Below are 16,801 nucleotides of genomic sequence, written 5' to 3' on the forward strand. Positions count from 1 at the left end.
ATAAAAGTGTGAAAAGTCTCCTAATGTTGGAGTATTTTCTTGTATTTCCCGCTTTTTTTTTTTTTTACTTAACCATGTTCCTTTATTATAAACATAGTTACTTAATAATCTTCTCATAAAAGTAACCTGTTAAGCCACTTGCTTAGCTTTTGCCATTATGGCTCTTTGAAAAACTTCTTTGTAACTGATGCGATGAACTTACAGATGACATATATGTATCCATTTGAAGCATATTCCCCGGCTTTATTTTCCCAAGCCAAAGGTCCTGAACAATTTTCCGAGTACGGACACTTTCACATGGCTTATCAGACCTGTTTCTGACCTCTACACCCTCTTTATTTATCCATTCACAGAAATACGCCATCACGGGCACCTTTACATCCGTGTACAGCCGCGTTCATGTTGCAGACGTAGAAGGGAAGCCTAGGGATCTGAATGGAGAAGCCAGGTCTCCGGACTTGCCGCCGATTTCTCCCCCGATTCACTCGGAGTCGCTATTCAGGGGGGTCGGGCCGATCCTCCCGGACCCGTGGGACCCCCCGGCGGAGCTGCCCTCCCTCTGCTCACCGGGTCCTGCCCTGCTTCTCGCCCAGCTCCCGCCGGACGCCACGGACCTTGGAGGCTGAAGCGTCCAAGTCACCTGCACCCCACCATCCGCCCGCACTGATCCTGCGCGCCGGTCTGCCCCACCGGGCCACCGGATCGCAAACCGGAAACACCAGAAACCACGGAGGTCGTGAACTCCCTCCCGGAGCCTCCACCAGCGACCCCCTCCCGCTCGGGAACCCGAGGCCGCCCTCCCTTCAGCCCTGACGCATCGAGCGCGGATGCCGCGCGGAGGGGCTTCTCGGGCTCAGGCCCCCGCCAAGCCCCGGAGCCGGCCCTAGGTGTCTGCGACGAACGCCAGACCCGGAGCCCTCGCCGTCCCTGCAAACCCCGGGCGGGCCGTGGCGCAGGCGGCCGCGCAGCGCCCCGCCGGCCAGGCCCAACGAGTCGAACGCGGAGCTCGGGAGCAGGCGGAGGCCGGCGCGGGGCTGGGGCTCGGCTGGCCCGCCTGGCTCTGGGCTGCGGGCCTCCCAGCCGGGGACTCTGCGCCTGCGCCCGCCCCGGCCGCTGCCCGCTCTACCGGCGCCGCCGTGGTCCCGGCTGCGGCGCGCCGCCTGGGTGTCTGGGCGATCCATGGGCAGCGGCGAGGGCCACGATGACAGACTACGGCGAGGAGCAGCGCAACGAGCTGGAGGCTCTGGAGTCCATCTACCCCGACTCCTTTACAGGTGACTCCCGCGGCCGTCCCGGGCTGGGGTGGGATGGGCCGGAGCCGCCGCCGCCGCCGCCGCCCTCGGCCTCCCGGGCCGCGATGGGGAAGGGACAGCGAGGCCGCGCGGCCGCCTCTCCCGCCCCCCTCTCGCCTCCAGCTCCTCTCGCGAGGTGTTCGGGCGCTTGGAGCAACTCCACGGCTGTTGCTCCGCCTGTTCCCTGGACTCTCCAGGTGCCGGCGAGGCCGGCTGGGTCCCCGGAGCCTGTCAGGCCTGGCATCCCATCCCGGGCGCTTAGGGGGTCGGTGTAACTGGCGGCCACCGGAGGCTGCGCGAAATTAACACGAAACGTACTGCACGTGGGAAACAGACTCCGCTTCCAGAGCCGCCTAGGTGCCCGTCGTCACATCCTCCGCCTGCATTCGGGTAGAAGCTGCTTTTTCCTGCGATGGCGTTTTCAAGTTCATGGGGATTCAGAGTCGTGTTGATCCAGAATCAGTTGGAGAGGAGCATGGTTCTGGAAGTTGGTCGTTTTCCGTTTCTTTTCTAAAAAAATAAAATAAAATTCTGGCATTCTGCAGAATGCCCCATGAATGGTGGGGCCCAGAGTTCAGGTCCCTGTAGGTAGAGTCACAGGTGGTCGGGCAGGAAGGGATATTAGGCACCATCCAGCCTGGGCTGCGTGCCGCCAGGGGGCCATGGAGGCTCCGGAAAGGTGGGTGGCTTGCACTGGGTCGGCCAGCAAGTTAGCGGCCGGTCTGGTCCGAAGAGTGAGTGAGGTCTGGAACGCCTGTCCTGTACCTTCCCCTTCAGACAGGTGGGATGTGGGCTCTGGCTCCGGCTGGGATGAGGGGGAGCAGATTAGGTGGCAGGATGGGGTAATGGAAGATATTGAGACATTCATTACGTGAAGGAAGACACTTCTTCTGTATTTAAGCAGTGCTTCAGGTGATTCTTAAAATGCGGCAAGAGAGCCGTATCTGTATGGCTCCTCCCACATCACACTCAGTGTTTGAGAAGTGATCAAATGAAACCGGTCCGAGCGAGTGGAACCTGGATTTGTGGGGTTCCTGTTCCCCATACCCTTCCTTTGGGTGTTGTCTGTCATCGACAGTCAGAATGCGGTGTGTAAGGTTTGTTATTTCAACTCAGTAAACCCCAACCCCCCTCCGTTTCATTGTTTAGTGTAGATTTCTTAGCTCTGCCTTTGTCCACTGCTTGCAACGGTAGCACATTTTGTTCTGCTTTGCCAACAGGCAGGTGTCTCTCAGCTACCCCTGTATAGCTCCAGTCCTGTCCATGTTCTCTCTCACCAGCAGTACAGCTGTGCTGTGAGGATGTTAATGGGATGAGTGAAGAGGGGTTTGAGAGTGTCATTAACTGGGTGAGTGTGTATGGAGTCTGGCTCCCTTCTCTATCCTTGCTTATATGTCAATGTCTAAATACATTGGAATATAGGGTCAGTGGTTGGATACATTCTTAACTGTGACATGTAGTCGTTTCTGTTACATTGGAAATGTAACAGGCATGCACACTGTGTAGGCAGAGTTAAGAAGGCGTAAGATGTGCTATTCTTTTCATGTCTTTGGACATAAAGTATCCCTCATTAAATACTGTGCACAAGAGCATGTATAAAAGTGCTACATTTGTAACCCTACAACAGTCTGGTGGTTCTTTTGTATTGTGCTAGGCCCTGATACAATTCAGTGTATGTAATTCTTGTCGGAGGCAAAAGTGCTTGAGGATTTTGAGTTAGGATAATAAAAGACTAATAATAAATTGATGGCTATTTGACGCCTGCAAGGATTCTGCAGTATCAGCTGAGCCCATCAGTCTCTAATCCCTATCAACGTCTTTGCAATAAATAAATTGGGATGTCTTGATTATTAGTTTTTCAAGAATCCTGCCTTACTTGTTAATCATGTTCTTTAGGAAACCTCTCAGGGAAAAGGCAGAGAACTTGGGAATAAAATGTTTCCATGTTTAGTCTTTTGAAATCTTCAGGATTTGCAATGTTTACTATTTTACAGCCTTCTATTGTGTTGATGATTTTATACTTTCATATTTTCGGACCAGGTTTAAGAATGAGATTGCTTGTATCAGTTAGCCAAGGAACACAAATTGACAGTTTTCTAACTACATTTTGAATCTCACTTAATATTGGATTTTTAATATTGATCCAATGTTTCCAACTACTATTCTTCCAAAGTATAAACAGGCTCTCCTGTAACGCATTCTCCTTCAGTCTCCTTCAGTAGTGCTTCACTAGACAAGGTCCAGCTAAGGTAGTAGAATTTGGTTATTTCCATTTCTGTATCAAAATGTCTGGCTATGAGAAGTTTTGTTGAAACATACGTGTTGGCTTTGGGCTAACCAAAAGTCTAGTTCTCCGAATTCTGTTTGGTCTTACAAAGAGAGGTAATCCTGTATTTGCCTGGTCAGTACCTCAAAGTAGCAGCCATGAGCCTTTAACATTTATAATTGCATCTTACAGATGGGGCAGAAGTCATCATGTGAAAGCAGTTTTTCTTGACAGACACTTCCTAAGAAGCAAAGGGCCTGTTTTAATATGGGCTGTCTGGTACTTTGTTAAAACCTTAATGTCAATTGTGTGTCCCTTTAGTGTACTTTTCAGCTACTCTACCTCCTTTATCTCTGTTCTTGACAAAATCCTCAATTCTGTCCCTCTGTCCCTATATCACCTCCCACTTCTACCCCCCACTGGTTCATTCCACTCTGCCCAACAACCTGACTTTTCCTCAAACGAATTTGATCCCCTTACAGTGGTGGAAGTCTGGTATCTTTAGGAAGGCTGATCTTTCCTCTGCTTGCCCAACAGTAATGCATTGGAGCTGGGGTTATTCCTTCAGCGGAATACAGGAATCAGTCATCTTTGCAAGTCCAATTAAGTAACTTTCCCATCCCTATTTTAGTCACCTCCAAGCTTTGGAATGTTATTCTTTTCCATGTTTTTTAAAATACACTTTAAAAAATTAGGTTTAGCTGTGACAGAAAACCTCAAATTACAGTGGTTTTTAAAAGGTAAAGATTTATTGCTCTTGCACATAAAAGATAGTTGTGTAGCTCTCATCCAGAAATTCCTCAGGGACCCAGGCTTCTTAGTTCTTTGTCATCCCCACGATGTGGTCACCCTCATGGTAAAGGTGGTAGCATTCCTTTTCCAGGCAGTAGGATAGTTAAAGAAAATATAGCTAAGGAAATTTCCTAGAAACTGTCAAAGGACTTACTTGCTTCCATCTCAATTAGTTGGAAGTCAGTCATTTCATGAGACCTAACTGGAAGGGAGGCTGAGAAATGTATTTTTATTCTGCGTGGTCAGTGTGCTCAGTTAAAATGGTCTGATTGGCCCCGGTTGGGTAGCTTTGTTGGTTAGGGCCGTGGTCGGCAAACTGCGGCTCGCGAGCCACATGCGGCTCTTTGGCCCCTTGAGTGTGGCTCTTCCACAAAATACCACGGCCTGGGCGAGTCTATTTTGAAGAAGCGGCGTTAGAAGAAGTTTAAGTTTAAAAAATTTGGCTCTCAAAAGAAATTTCAATTGTACTGTTGATGTTTGGCTCTGTTGACTAATGAGTTTGCCGACCACAGGGTTAGGGCATTTTCCCGATATGTCAAGGTTGCCTGGAGTTGCCCGTTCGATCCCCCATCAGGATACATACAAGAATCAACCAATGAATGCCTAAATAAGTGGAACAACAAATCGATGTTTCTCTCGTTCTCTCTCTCTCTCCGCCTCCCCCTCTCTTCCTTCCTTTTTCTCACTCTTAAAAAAAAGGTATGACTGGAAGAAGGGGAGAGAAGATTTGGTGGGATATTAGCAGTGTTCTCCAGTATCCTTTTTTGTTGTTGTTTCTGGGTCACAGTTTTTTCTCCCTAATGGCTGCCAGGTGTAGTGGGTATTGTTAGCTCTGGGTCCTTAGACACATCATATAACCTCTCCAATCCTCAGTGTCCATATCTGTTTAATGAAGAATAATGTAAATGGAAATACTTTATCACTGTTAAATATAAGACACTCTTCACTGGAAATTTACCATATTAGTTTCTGATTCTTCTAATATAGCTTTATAATTCCTCATCTTTATCAGCAAATAGTTTTGATTTCCGTTTTCATCAACTGCTGATGAAATGGAAATCAATAGCCACACCTTGGAAATGCCATCTTCAAAAATGTGGCCTCTGAGATTCCTCTTTCTGTCTATAAACTTTGTAGCCATATATTCTTTCATCCCCGCTCTTTTACTGGACATGCCTTTCATCATGATTTCTTATGGATTAATTGTATATCAACTTCTTTCGTGTTCATCTTGCCTCCCTATTCTGTCTGGCTCCAAAGGTCAGGCAGTTAGAGATGTTCTTGCTACCACCCCATATCGTCGTTTACCAAGTATTTCCCATATGTGATTGTTAGAAGCCCAGTCTGTTGGGAAAAGACACTAGATAAGTAATATACAGCACAGTGTGACGACTCTTTCATGGAGGTATGTATAGGGTGCAGCTGGAGCATAGGGAGAGATGAGGGTCTGAGTTGTTTTGGAAAACTGAGGGGTGATGAGGAGTTATATGAATGAAATGTGGAAAGGACCACAGCATGAGTAGAAGGATGAGTCTGTGTTCAATGGGCTAGTAGTGGCTTGGTATTGCTAGAATATAAAGTGAGAAGTGGGAGTAATGAGACCTGACAAGTAAGCAGGGGCCAGACCACAAAGGGCCTTGGTAGGAATTTAGGCATGATCTTACAGGCCAGGGTTCATTGCCCATTTCCTCCCCACCGAGCACAGGCACATATACTTCATAGATACATTGGAGGTGCACATTGTAGACACTGCCGTGTCACACCTGGATCTTGATAGCTGGGGTGGTTCACAAATAAAATAGTCTTTTCTTGAATTTGTTTTTACCTCTCATGGCTGCTGCTTTTCTTTTCATTTCTGGCACTTTTTCCTCTTCTTACATTTCGCCCTCCCCCCCCCCCCCCCCCCCCCAAATTTAGGGTTCCTTACAAAGCTGGTGTTGGTCCTTATTTCACTCCATTTTCTCTCTAGTCTTATAGCTTTAGCTATCCCTCTTTGTGAATGATCCCAAATTAAATTCAAACCTACCTTTAGCTCCATTTGCTCATTTCTGATTGCATACTCAATACCTCCAACTGAAGCTACTCTGTGTCCTTCAAATGTATCACATTTGATTTTTCTTTTGCATTTCTTGTTTTGTTAGTGGCTCCACTTTCCTCTGCCTTCATATTCAAAATGTCATTCATCACCATGTTCCTTGCTGTTCCCATTGGTGCCAACCTCCTTCAGAACCTCATTATCTTTGCTGGGACAATTTCATTAGCTATCGAGTTCATCCTGCCTCTGGTCTCCTTTCTTTCCTTTCATTTTATGCACTGTTGCTAGATTTATTTCCTATGTTTAGAAATACAATTCTGACCATATTACTCCTGCTAAACAAAAAACAAAAACCTATCACTGGCCACAGCTATACTTTCAACTGTGTTTTCAACTAGTTTTCCTCATTCACCTTACTCACACATATTCCCATCAAATGGGATGGTTTCTTATTCCCTATTGTTCCTTAAGCTTTTCCACCATTATACCCTTGCTGCTGTGTTAATCTACATCCTTTTCTCCATCCCTACTTACCACTGTGCCTTAATTCATAGCCTAGCTCAAATGATTTCACTGGAATTTCTCAGCTGGGAAAAAAAAATGTTCTTTTTAAACGAAACTCTATAAAGCAGTGATGGCGAACCTGTGACACGCGTGTCAGCACTGACACGCGTAGCATTTCTGATGACACGTGGCCGCTGAGGCGGCCGCATGCCGAGGATGAAACATTTGCTGCTCCTGAGGATGAAACATTTGCGAAATAATGTTTTTTCCTCAAAGTGACACACTACCCGAGTTATGCTCAGTTTTTTGGCAAAGTTTGACACACCAAGCTCAAAAGGTTGCCCATCACTGCTATAAAGTTATTAAGTTCTGCCAGTTACTACCTGTGTAACCTTGGAAAAATTAGTAAAAAGCTTTTATCTCAGTTTTCACATCTATAAAACTGGTATGATACAATATTTAATTGACTGTAAGACATATTTTTACATTTTTACATGCCTGCAATATGAATTTGTCTTACAAAATATATCACATATCATAGTTTAATTGCAGCTTCTTTCTTAGTGGTACATAAAGTAGGGTGTATCTTATACTTGATAGCCTTTTAAGTTTGGTGAAATATAGTAACAGTATAAAATCATGGTTTTGGTGTGAGACCTTTATGTAAGTGCATAGTACAGTACTGGTACAAAGTAATGCTCAATAAATGTTAGCTGTTGTTATTGGCTATAGGTGATTCCTAACTTACCACCTCATGAAGTCCTAGAAAATGGTAGTAAGTTGTAATGTCACTGGGTTGAACCTTTATTTCTGTAGTTTTAATGTTTACATTTCATGACATGTAAATACTAAAGTTGGTCATGAAAAGAAATAGGAATGAAATACATCAAATATTTTACACGTTTGTTTTTTTAAAAAGGTAGAGCCGATCATAAAAGCTTTATTATAATTTCTGTCCAGGGACTTTTTCATCATGGGCTGGCCTGCCTGAGGCCTATTAAAATAGGAGTCCAGTGAGTCTTTTATCTTTCCGACAAACACCTCTCAAGTAATCGTAGATGTTCATTGTTTCAAGTACTTTTAAACTTCAATTAAAATGAAGGCATATGTCTTGAAATTTTTATTGTTAGTGAATATTTATGAAGGCCTCAGAAGGTCTGGAGTAGGGAAAGCTGAGTAGTTTCCTAGTGACTTCTGCGGAGATCCCATGCTCTCTCCTTTCAGAGAGAGGCTGCTGACGGGATTCCACCCTTGTCAGGGGCCAGTGCTTTCCAGGCCTGGAGGGGGCCCAGGCTTTTCCCGTGGACTCAGCAGCTGTCATGGCGGCCTGGCTTTCCTTGTTTATTCTTGTAATGGTTCTGAATGCACGTTTTCTTTGTTTGGTTCCAGAGATGCTGTGGGAGAGATACCTAGAAGACACAAGCTCTAACAAATTAATACTATTTGTCATGGAGATTCTGAATTGTATGTCAGAATATATAAGTATAAAAATTAGTGATAATACTGAATATATATCAGTGGCTAGTTCCTAATAAGAAACATCTAACTTTTTGTTATTCCATTTGGGAATTTTTTAGAATATAATTTTCCATATATAGGTGGAGATTTTGAATGAAAGGTAAATTACTTAATTATTTTAATTGATTTGATAAAACTCCAGGAAGGTATCTACTATAGGTATTTCTTTCTTTTTTTTTTTTTAATCCGTGTGCGCGCCCCGCCCTCCCTTCCCCCTACTATAGGTATTTCTTTCCAGATTAAAGACAACCCAAGATTTAAATAGAAAATTGATGGATGTGTTTTATCATTTGTGTGTTCTATTTAGTTTGTATTTGCGGAAATGGAATCAGTTTCCCTGACTGGGTAGTGATACTTGGCTAATGAGGAAAGCATCTTAATAACTTACCCTATATGTATATTTTCTTGCAGTATTATCAGAAAACCCTCCTAGTTTCACCATTACTGTGACATCCGAGGCTGGAGAAAATGATGAAAGTAAGTCTAATAAAAAAATTCTTGTGGTTTTTCTAAGCCTCTCAGGAATTTTACTCATTCCAGAGCCATTCTGTGCTGGGCCTTGCAGGTGCAGAGGTGCTGGGGTGCTGTTAAGAATCTAGTGTAAGTGTTGTGCATTTCTAGTTGGTATACTATGTAAACATGACTTCTAGAGAAATAGAAAATCAATAAAATACATTCTGACACAAAACCAGTAAGCTTAGTTTTTAAAAGCAAAACAGAAACATTAACGATACATCAGATGGAGAAAATGTAAGATTTTTTGGCCAAAACAAGACTTGGCATGCGTATGTATTCCAGTGGTTGTGTGGTATTTCGTTCAGTGACTATTATTTTTCCATGACTTTTTTATCTTTGGACATTTAGATTGTTTACTGGATTTTTGCTGCTATAAATTAGTCAAGATAAACACCTATCTGCGTGTTTTTATCTCTCTCTTTAGAATGGATATTCTACTGTTATTTAAATATATATATATATGTATAGATGAGTTAGATGAAAAGTTTCACACACAGCCTCTCACACTGTCTACTTCAAAACATGTCATCTAACAACCCAAAGCAATTCCCTGCTGGCGTTGTGCAGACAGAAATATAGGCCCCAGGGCTGACGCCAGGTCTTCCGCACTGGGAACTGGCTTTAGTAGAAGCCTAAAAATGAGCCTACGACAGTAATTTTTCTGTTTTGTATTTTGTACCTTTTGTTCATCTTGAGGGTTTTAAAAATAGTGTAACTTGTTTTTCTTTAACCTTGTTTTTCTTTGCAGGAAAATCTTTTGTGCTTTTTATTGACACGTAAATTAATTACTGATTCAACAAAGATGTTGACTTCTTTATACTTTACACTTTAAGGTATTCATAGCAAACTGTTTTCTGGTGTTTTTAGCTGTACAGACTACCCTCAAGTTTACATACAGTGAGAAATACCCAGATGAAGCCCCCCTTTATGAAATATTCTCCCAGGAAAATCTAGAAGATAATGATGTCACAAGCATCTTAAAATTATTAGCATTACAGGTGAGGTTTTGTAATGGTATTATTTTTTTTGGTCTTAAGTATTATACATCAATTGCAAGAGTCAACAAATTCTATTAAACATGTATAATTAGTACATTGAAAAAGCAGAATTCATTATATGCATATATATTTGTTTGCTTCCCACTCTGTCTTTAGACTTAAGCTGTTCCTGTATCCCTGTTTTGAACTCAGTCAGCCCCATAACTTTTAGATTTAAAAAGTCTGACAAATAAAAACACAATTTCATTAGATTCTCAAAATATCCAGTTCCATGTGCAGTTAAAAATTCCAACTGAAAAGAATTGAAATTTTCAACCCCTTTGACCTGTTGCAGGCTAGTTGCCTACAATCTGGGAAGAAGACTGGTGATTGATTTTTTTCTTACATCTCCTTATCCCTAAGCTTACAAACAGCAACAATGATTGTGACTCCTCTAACAGGGGAGGTTATGAAGAAGAAAAATGAGTATTGGAAAGTTTTTATTTGGCTAGTTCTGTGGTGGGATGGGCTACCCACAGTATTTAAAGCTGTCTCTTGCTTGGGTAGAGAGTTTCCATGTGTTCTTCAGAGTAGGGAGTAGGGAGGACAAGCAAAATCTTTACCATCTTAAAATCAAAGTCCTAGTTTTGTTTGTTTGCTCTAAGAATCAACAGAAAACATGTCTCCATCTTAAATGTGACTTGTATATTTCCAAGAGTATTGCTCTTATTAATGTTGATACTTAAAAAATATCTGGAGCTCTCAGCCGGCGTGGCTCAGTGGTTGAGTGTTGACCTATGAACCAGGAGGTCATAGTTTGATTCCCGGTCATGGCCTTCAAATGACCAACTTCAAAGTAGCTTTTGCATTATAGTCCTTCCATGAGTCAGAGATGCTTCTATATTTGGTTTTGAACCATTTCAAATCAAAAGAAAAAAGGTAAATAAAGATAAATCACAGAACTACCTACAATCTTTATTATTATACTAGAGGCCTGGTGCACGAATTCGTGCACAGGTGGGGTTCCTCGGCCTGGCTGGTGATCAGGGCTGATCGGGGCCGGCGGTGGGGGTGGGGGTGGGGGTATCACAGGAGGTTGGCTTGCCGGGGGAGGTTGGTTGTGGAAGCGCACTGACCACCAGGGGGCAGCTCCTGCATTGAGCGTTTGCCCCCTGGTGGTCAGTGTGCGCCATAGTGACCTGTCGTCATTCAGTTGCTTAGGCTTTTATATATATAGATTATGTTAGTAAATTTCTTTGGCCTTAAAGTTCAGTTCATTGTCACAGCTCTTAAAATATCCAAAAGGAACTAAAATAATGAAAATATGCTTAAGAGCTGATGCTACTAGCTACTGTAGGAAAGGTTTTCTGAATTCTACCTACATGTATGATTTTTAAACAGAATTTACTGAACTGTCTGGTTTAGGTTGGATATAGTAAATTACTTTAAAATTTAAGATATTGTTTATATATGTTCAGTTCTTAATCATTTATTCAAGTGTCTGAACTGATATGTAACTGAATTAGTAATCATATTATGAATTCACGGAATCTTACATAATAAAAAGGTAATATTTACATTACCATCACTCCGCTACGCCCATGATTGGGCCAGCGGGTGACACAGGGGGCGGGACTCGGGGTGGCTGAGGTGGTGATTGGGCCGGCAGGATGCTGAGCTCAGCGTCTGCGCCCTGGCTGTGCTGCGGCACAGACAGGCCTCTGGGGCAGCGAGCCGAGCCGGCGTTTTGGAGGTTTGGAGGCGGCGGGCGGTGGGCGGGCGGTGGGCGGGCAGCGCGGCTCCCCGGGGAGGAGTCTGGCGGCAGTTGGGCCGCAGGAGCACGTGGCGGCGGCCCCAGCCTTCCTGGGCGGGAGGCAAAGGCAAGACCCTGGCCTGGGCTCCAGCCGCAGGAGGACCACGCCCCCGCCCCGCCTCGCCCTAGGGGCCCAGGGACTTCGGAGCTGCCGACCAGCGGACAGACAGCTTACACGTGCATGATTAAATCATGCACTGGGCTTCTAGTTTAGTTATAATGCTGAAACACTCTAATGGGTTGTTTTTATTTGTCTGAGAAGTATGCTTCTCACTACAACCCCTTTTTTTGTTGTTGCTTTTTTGTTTGTTTGTTTGTTTTGTTACATAGGCAGAAGAAAACCTTGGTATGGTGATGATCTTTACTTTGGTAACAGCTGTCCAAGAAAAATTAAATGAAATAGTGGATCAAATAAAAACTAGAAGAGAAGAAGAAAAAAAACAAAAAGAAAAAGAAGCAGAAGAAGCCGAAAAGGTATATTAAAAGCCATGGTTTTTTCACTATTCTCTAAATCTCTCCCTTCCTTCCTTCCTTCCTTCCTTCCTTCCTTCCTTCCTTCCTTCCTTCCTTCCTTCCTTCCTTCCTTCGTTGTTGGGGTTTTTTTTTTTTTTTATCTGTTTTTGTTTTTGGAAATTTAAGTGATTTTTTTTGGAAATCACAAAAATAAATTTTAGTAAAGCTTTATAAATAAAATCTTAGGAGTTCCTCATTTTGTTGGTGGCATAACACAAGTAACAGTAATCAGTAAAGTTTAGTAAAGCTCATGCAGGTAAGATCAAGAAATATAAATTACTTCACTTATGGTATAGAGTTTAGAATTAATAATGCCCCCACCAGAGTGATTTAAATACATTCATGCAATGCTTAACACGAATATATGTTTTGAGAAATGCATTGTTAGGCATTTCATCATTGTGCGAACATCATAGAGTACACTTATACAAACTAGATGGTATAGCCTACTATACATCTAGGCCATAAGGAATAGCCTATTGCTCCTAGGCTACAAACATGTACAGCATGTCACTGTACTGAACACTGTAGGCATTTATAACACAATTTGTGTGTGCACTAGGTAAGTATTTGTGTATCTAAACAAGAAAAAGTACCATAAAAATTGGTATAAAAGATAAAAATGGTACACCAGTAGACTTATAAAGATTGCACACTTAGGCTGCATTAAATTTATAAAACATGAGATTAAATCAAGCACAAGAGAAAATGATGCATTTAAGAAACTTGGTAAACACAAGATGTGTGAGGCTGCTGCTGGTGTAAACATGGCATACAGCTTTACAGCAAACTTTTTAAATAAATAGAAAGAGTACATTCTAAAATAACGATAAAAGTATAGTAAATGCATAAACCAGTAACAGTTGTTTATTATTATTATCAAGTAGTAGTGTTGTATATAATTGTATGTGCAATATTTTTATGCAACTAGTAGCACAGTAAGTTTGTTTACATCAGCATCACCACAAACACATAATACATTGCCCTATGACATTTGGACAGCTATGATGTCACTAGGCGAGAGGAATTTTTCTAGTGTGTTATCTTACACAACCATTGTCGTATAGGTACCTGTCATTGACTAAAATGTTGTTATGCGGCACATGACTGTATTTACTAAAATAAAGAAAACCTCAAATTCTGAAATAAAGTACAAAGATAAGGTATGATGCTAGTGTTCTAAATTGATGTGTATTCAAAACATCACTACTGACAGCAACAGCTTTCTTCTGAATAGTGAATAGCAATGGTGATATGTTGCATATTATCTTTGTTTTTTGTAATAAAAATTATAAATGGACTTTTCCAGAAGAAATCGCCAAAACCAATGAGAGTAGCCAGTGCAGGCAGATATCATATTACTTAAAACAGTTTTTCCTGTAAGTGGCTATATTCGTCTAGAACCGTGGTTGGCAAACTGCGGCTCTCGAGCCACATGCGGCTCTTTGGCCCCTTGAGTGTAGCTCTTCCACAAAATACCACGGCCTGGGCGAGTCTATTTTGAAGAAGTGGCGTTAGAAGAAGTTTAAGTTTAAAAAATTTGGCTCTCAAAAGAAATTTCAATCGTACTGTTGATATTTGGCTCTGTTGACTAATGAGTTTGCCGACCACTGGTCTAGAAGATCATTAAGTCTTATTTTTTAAACTGTTGTCTCACTTATCTGGTGACCTGTCTTTTTTATTTTCCAAGCAATTATTTCATGGCACTCCTGTTACAATTGAGAATTTCTTAAGTTGGAAAGCCAAGTTTGATGCAGAACTCTTGGAAATTAAAAAGAAACGAATGAAAGAAGAAGAACAAGCAGGAAAAAATAAATTAAGTGGTATGACTCGCCCCTATTTCTGTACCCCCTAAACGTTTTGGCATTAGTTCTGATATAGCAAGAGGATCATTTGAACAGAGATTTCTGTAAGACATTTTTTTATCCTCACCCAAGGATATGTTTACTGATTTTAGAGATGAAGGGAGAGTGAGAGAGAGAAACATGGATGTGAGAGAAAAACATCGCTTGGTTGCCTCTTGCACCTGCCCCAAGCAGGGATCAAATCCACAACCTAAGTATGTGTCCTGACTGGGAATCGAACCCAAAACCTTTTGGTGCACAGGACGACACTCCAACCAACTGAGCCATCCAGCCAGGGCTATAAGAAAATATACTTAGGCATCAGGGGGAAAAAAGAGAAAGCATTCTCTCTACATGTTGATGTATTTTCACACGTAATTATAATTAATATTTGTGGATTATCTTTGATCTAAATATTACAATGATAGATCTCGAGATACAGCTACCATGACTTCCAGGATTATAAGCCTTAGAAGTGATAGAGTCACATTTGTTTTTCTAGGACTTGAGGCAGACTAGGTTATCATTTGTTCCATTTTAATGCAAATACATTTTATATGCCTCTTAGCTCAGTTCATAAATTTATTGAAATTTACAGAATAACAGATTTTCAGACTTTTTCCTGGAGGGTTGTAGAAGATGGAGGAAAACTATGCTGTTCAAATTAAACATATTTATTTCTTTTAGGGAAACAGCTATTTGAAACAGATCATAATCTTGACACATCTGATATCCAGTTCTTGGAGGATGGTAAGATAATACTAGAATTCTACATGTATATATTATACTGTTTTTAATATTAAACCATGAAAATCAGAGTAATAATAAATCTTTCCTCCCAAGGGTATAAAGAAATACATTTTGAAGAATAAATTCTAATGTTTGATAAATTTGTACATAAACTATAGCAATATATTCTTTAAAGTTTTCTGATAACTTAAGCAAAATCAAATATAATAATAGATAAACAATTATGATCACATTAGCTTCTAACAACTTGTAAACCAGGCCCATGGTCAGCGATCATCAACTTTGTATGACCAGGACATATCATTGTCTTCAATTTGTCACATCCCACATCATAAATAATTCATTCTAGAGGCTTTTTTTATAACTGGATTTTTTTAGACTATGAATTGGAAGCACAAAGTTGTTGTTAAAATGTGTGAGTCTCTGCTGACCATTACAGACAATTGTTGGCCTGTAATGATTTGCAGTAGCAGTTTAATATTTCATCACCTCCCTTGCATGTGGAGAAGTTTCTGTTTGTATCTTTCATTCCCAAGTATAAGACTGAAGATGAAATCTTTTGTTTTTTTGCAGCTGGAAACAATGTGGAGGTAGATGAGTCTTTGTTCCAGGAAATGGATGACTTGGAGCTGGAGGATGACGAGGATGATCCAGACTACAATCCTGCTGACCCGGAGAGCGACTTGACCGATTGATGGCCCATCCCCGTCTGCAGAGGCTTGACTGCCACAGCATCTGTGGCTATGCCGAGAGGGTGTTGATTTTCCTTCCTTTTTTTCTAAGAAAAAAACAATTTTCAGGAGAATATTCTTCTGAAAGCTTTCATCAATGAACTAATAAACTGACCTTAAAATTTCAAATATAAAATGTTCAGTTCCTCTTATTAGTGGGAAGAAGCTCACGTACAGTCAAACCTCATTTCTCAAACGTCTGCCATCTTGAACAATTTGGTTCTCAACTAAATTGTTCACAGAACTAATGTTGATCACACCTTGCTTTTCCACCTGGCAACCTTTTCATGCTGATACCTCACCATGATCAAGTCGCTCAGGCAACAAACAAAGGAGAGAAATAAACACTAGCACAATTGTAAAACATAAAGAGGCTGTCAAGAGTGCTAATGTTGCTAAGGGTGTGAAAGAAACAATGGTCACGGGTAACTGAAGAGGTAGAAAAACTTGTTTTGGGTCAATGAAAAGCAGTTAGTCAGTGGCAGCATTTCGGAGGCAGTGATATGAACAAGCAAAGATATTGCAGGCTGTTCTGAAAGACACCTCTGGGCCAAGTGCCGAAAGTGACTTAAGGCTAGTAGGGGGTGTTTTAAGGCTAGTAGGGGGTGTTTTGATAAATTTAAGGAAAGTCTTTATTTACAGATTAAACAGTACATTAGACATATATATAAGAGAGGTTAAAACGGATTCATTTGGGGGTCTGGAATGGATTAATTCAATTTATATCATTTCTAATGGGAAACAATGATCGGTTTTCAAAAGAATTTCTTCTCCCACAGCCCTCTGGAACCAATCAAGTTCGAGAACTGAGGTTCCACTGTATTTTAAATCATTTTGTGTTGGAAAGAGATCTTCCTATACTTTCACACTAGAATATAGACTGCTGCTATGCTTAGGTGTGGTTTTATATACAAGGAATTGGAATAACGCAGTGACTTTTGGATTCTAAGTGTTGTCATTCATATACATACATTATTAGAAGACAGGTGAATAGAGTATTAAACTTTCTGAGTTCTAGCCTTTGGGTATGATAAATTTAAGTCTCAACAAAACCAGAAGCACATATTATAGTCAGGAGTAAAATGGACTTTAGTCCTATTTAAATCAGAACCATCTGTGGAGTTATTAAAGTGTGTGCTTTTAGGCCTTCTCACTTTAAGTTAATAAACTCTGAGCCTCAATCTGAATCTTAAAACTGAAATCTCATGCCAGTGACTCTGGTTGTGATGCACACTCCTGATTAAGAACCA

General features: G+C 41.6%; 2 protein-coding genes across 3 annotated transcripts in view; both read left to right on the top strand.

Moving 5' to 3' along the window:
* CALHM4 (calcium homeostasis modulator family member 4) overlaps nt 1–16,801 on the top strand; it is a 92,526-nt gene that overhangs the window by 8,436 nt on the left and 67,289 nt on the right. The gene's annotated exons all lie outside the window — the stretch shown is intronic.
* Nucleotides 996–15,991, top strand: RWDD1 (RWD domain containing 1). 2 transcript variants are annotated; one of them, XM_079780827.1, is made up of 7 exons: nt 996–1,274; nt 8,819–8,884; nt 9,791–9,921; nt 12,044–12,187; nt 13,917–14,049; nt 14,758–14,820; nt 15,394–15,976. In XM_079780827.1, exons 1-7 carry the CDS (start codon nt 1,202–1,204, stop codon nt 15,513–15,515), a joined length of 732 nt encoding a protein of 243 aa, XP_079636953.1. In that variant the 5' UTR covers nt 996–1,201; the 3' UTR covers nt 15,516–15,976. The 2 variants fall into 2 exon arrangements, with proteins under 2 accessions (XP_079636953.1, XP_079636954.1); XM_079780828.1 differs by lacking the exon at nt 996–1,274 and adding an exon at nt 1,304–1,779 and having other exon boundaries at nt 15,394–15,991.

This window comes from Cnephaeus nilssonii (assembly GCF_951640355.1).
Source record: "Cnephaeus nilssonii genome assembly, chromosome: 9".
Taxonomy (NCBI): Eukaryota; Metazoa; Chordata; class Mammalia; order Chiroptera; family Vespertilionidae; genus Cnephaeus; species Cnephaeus nilssonii.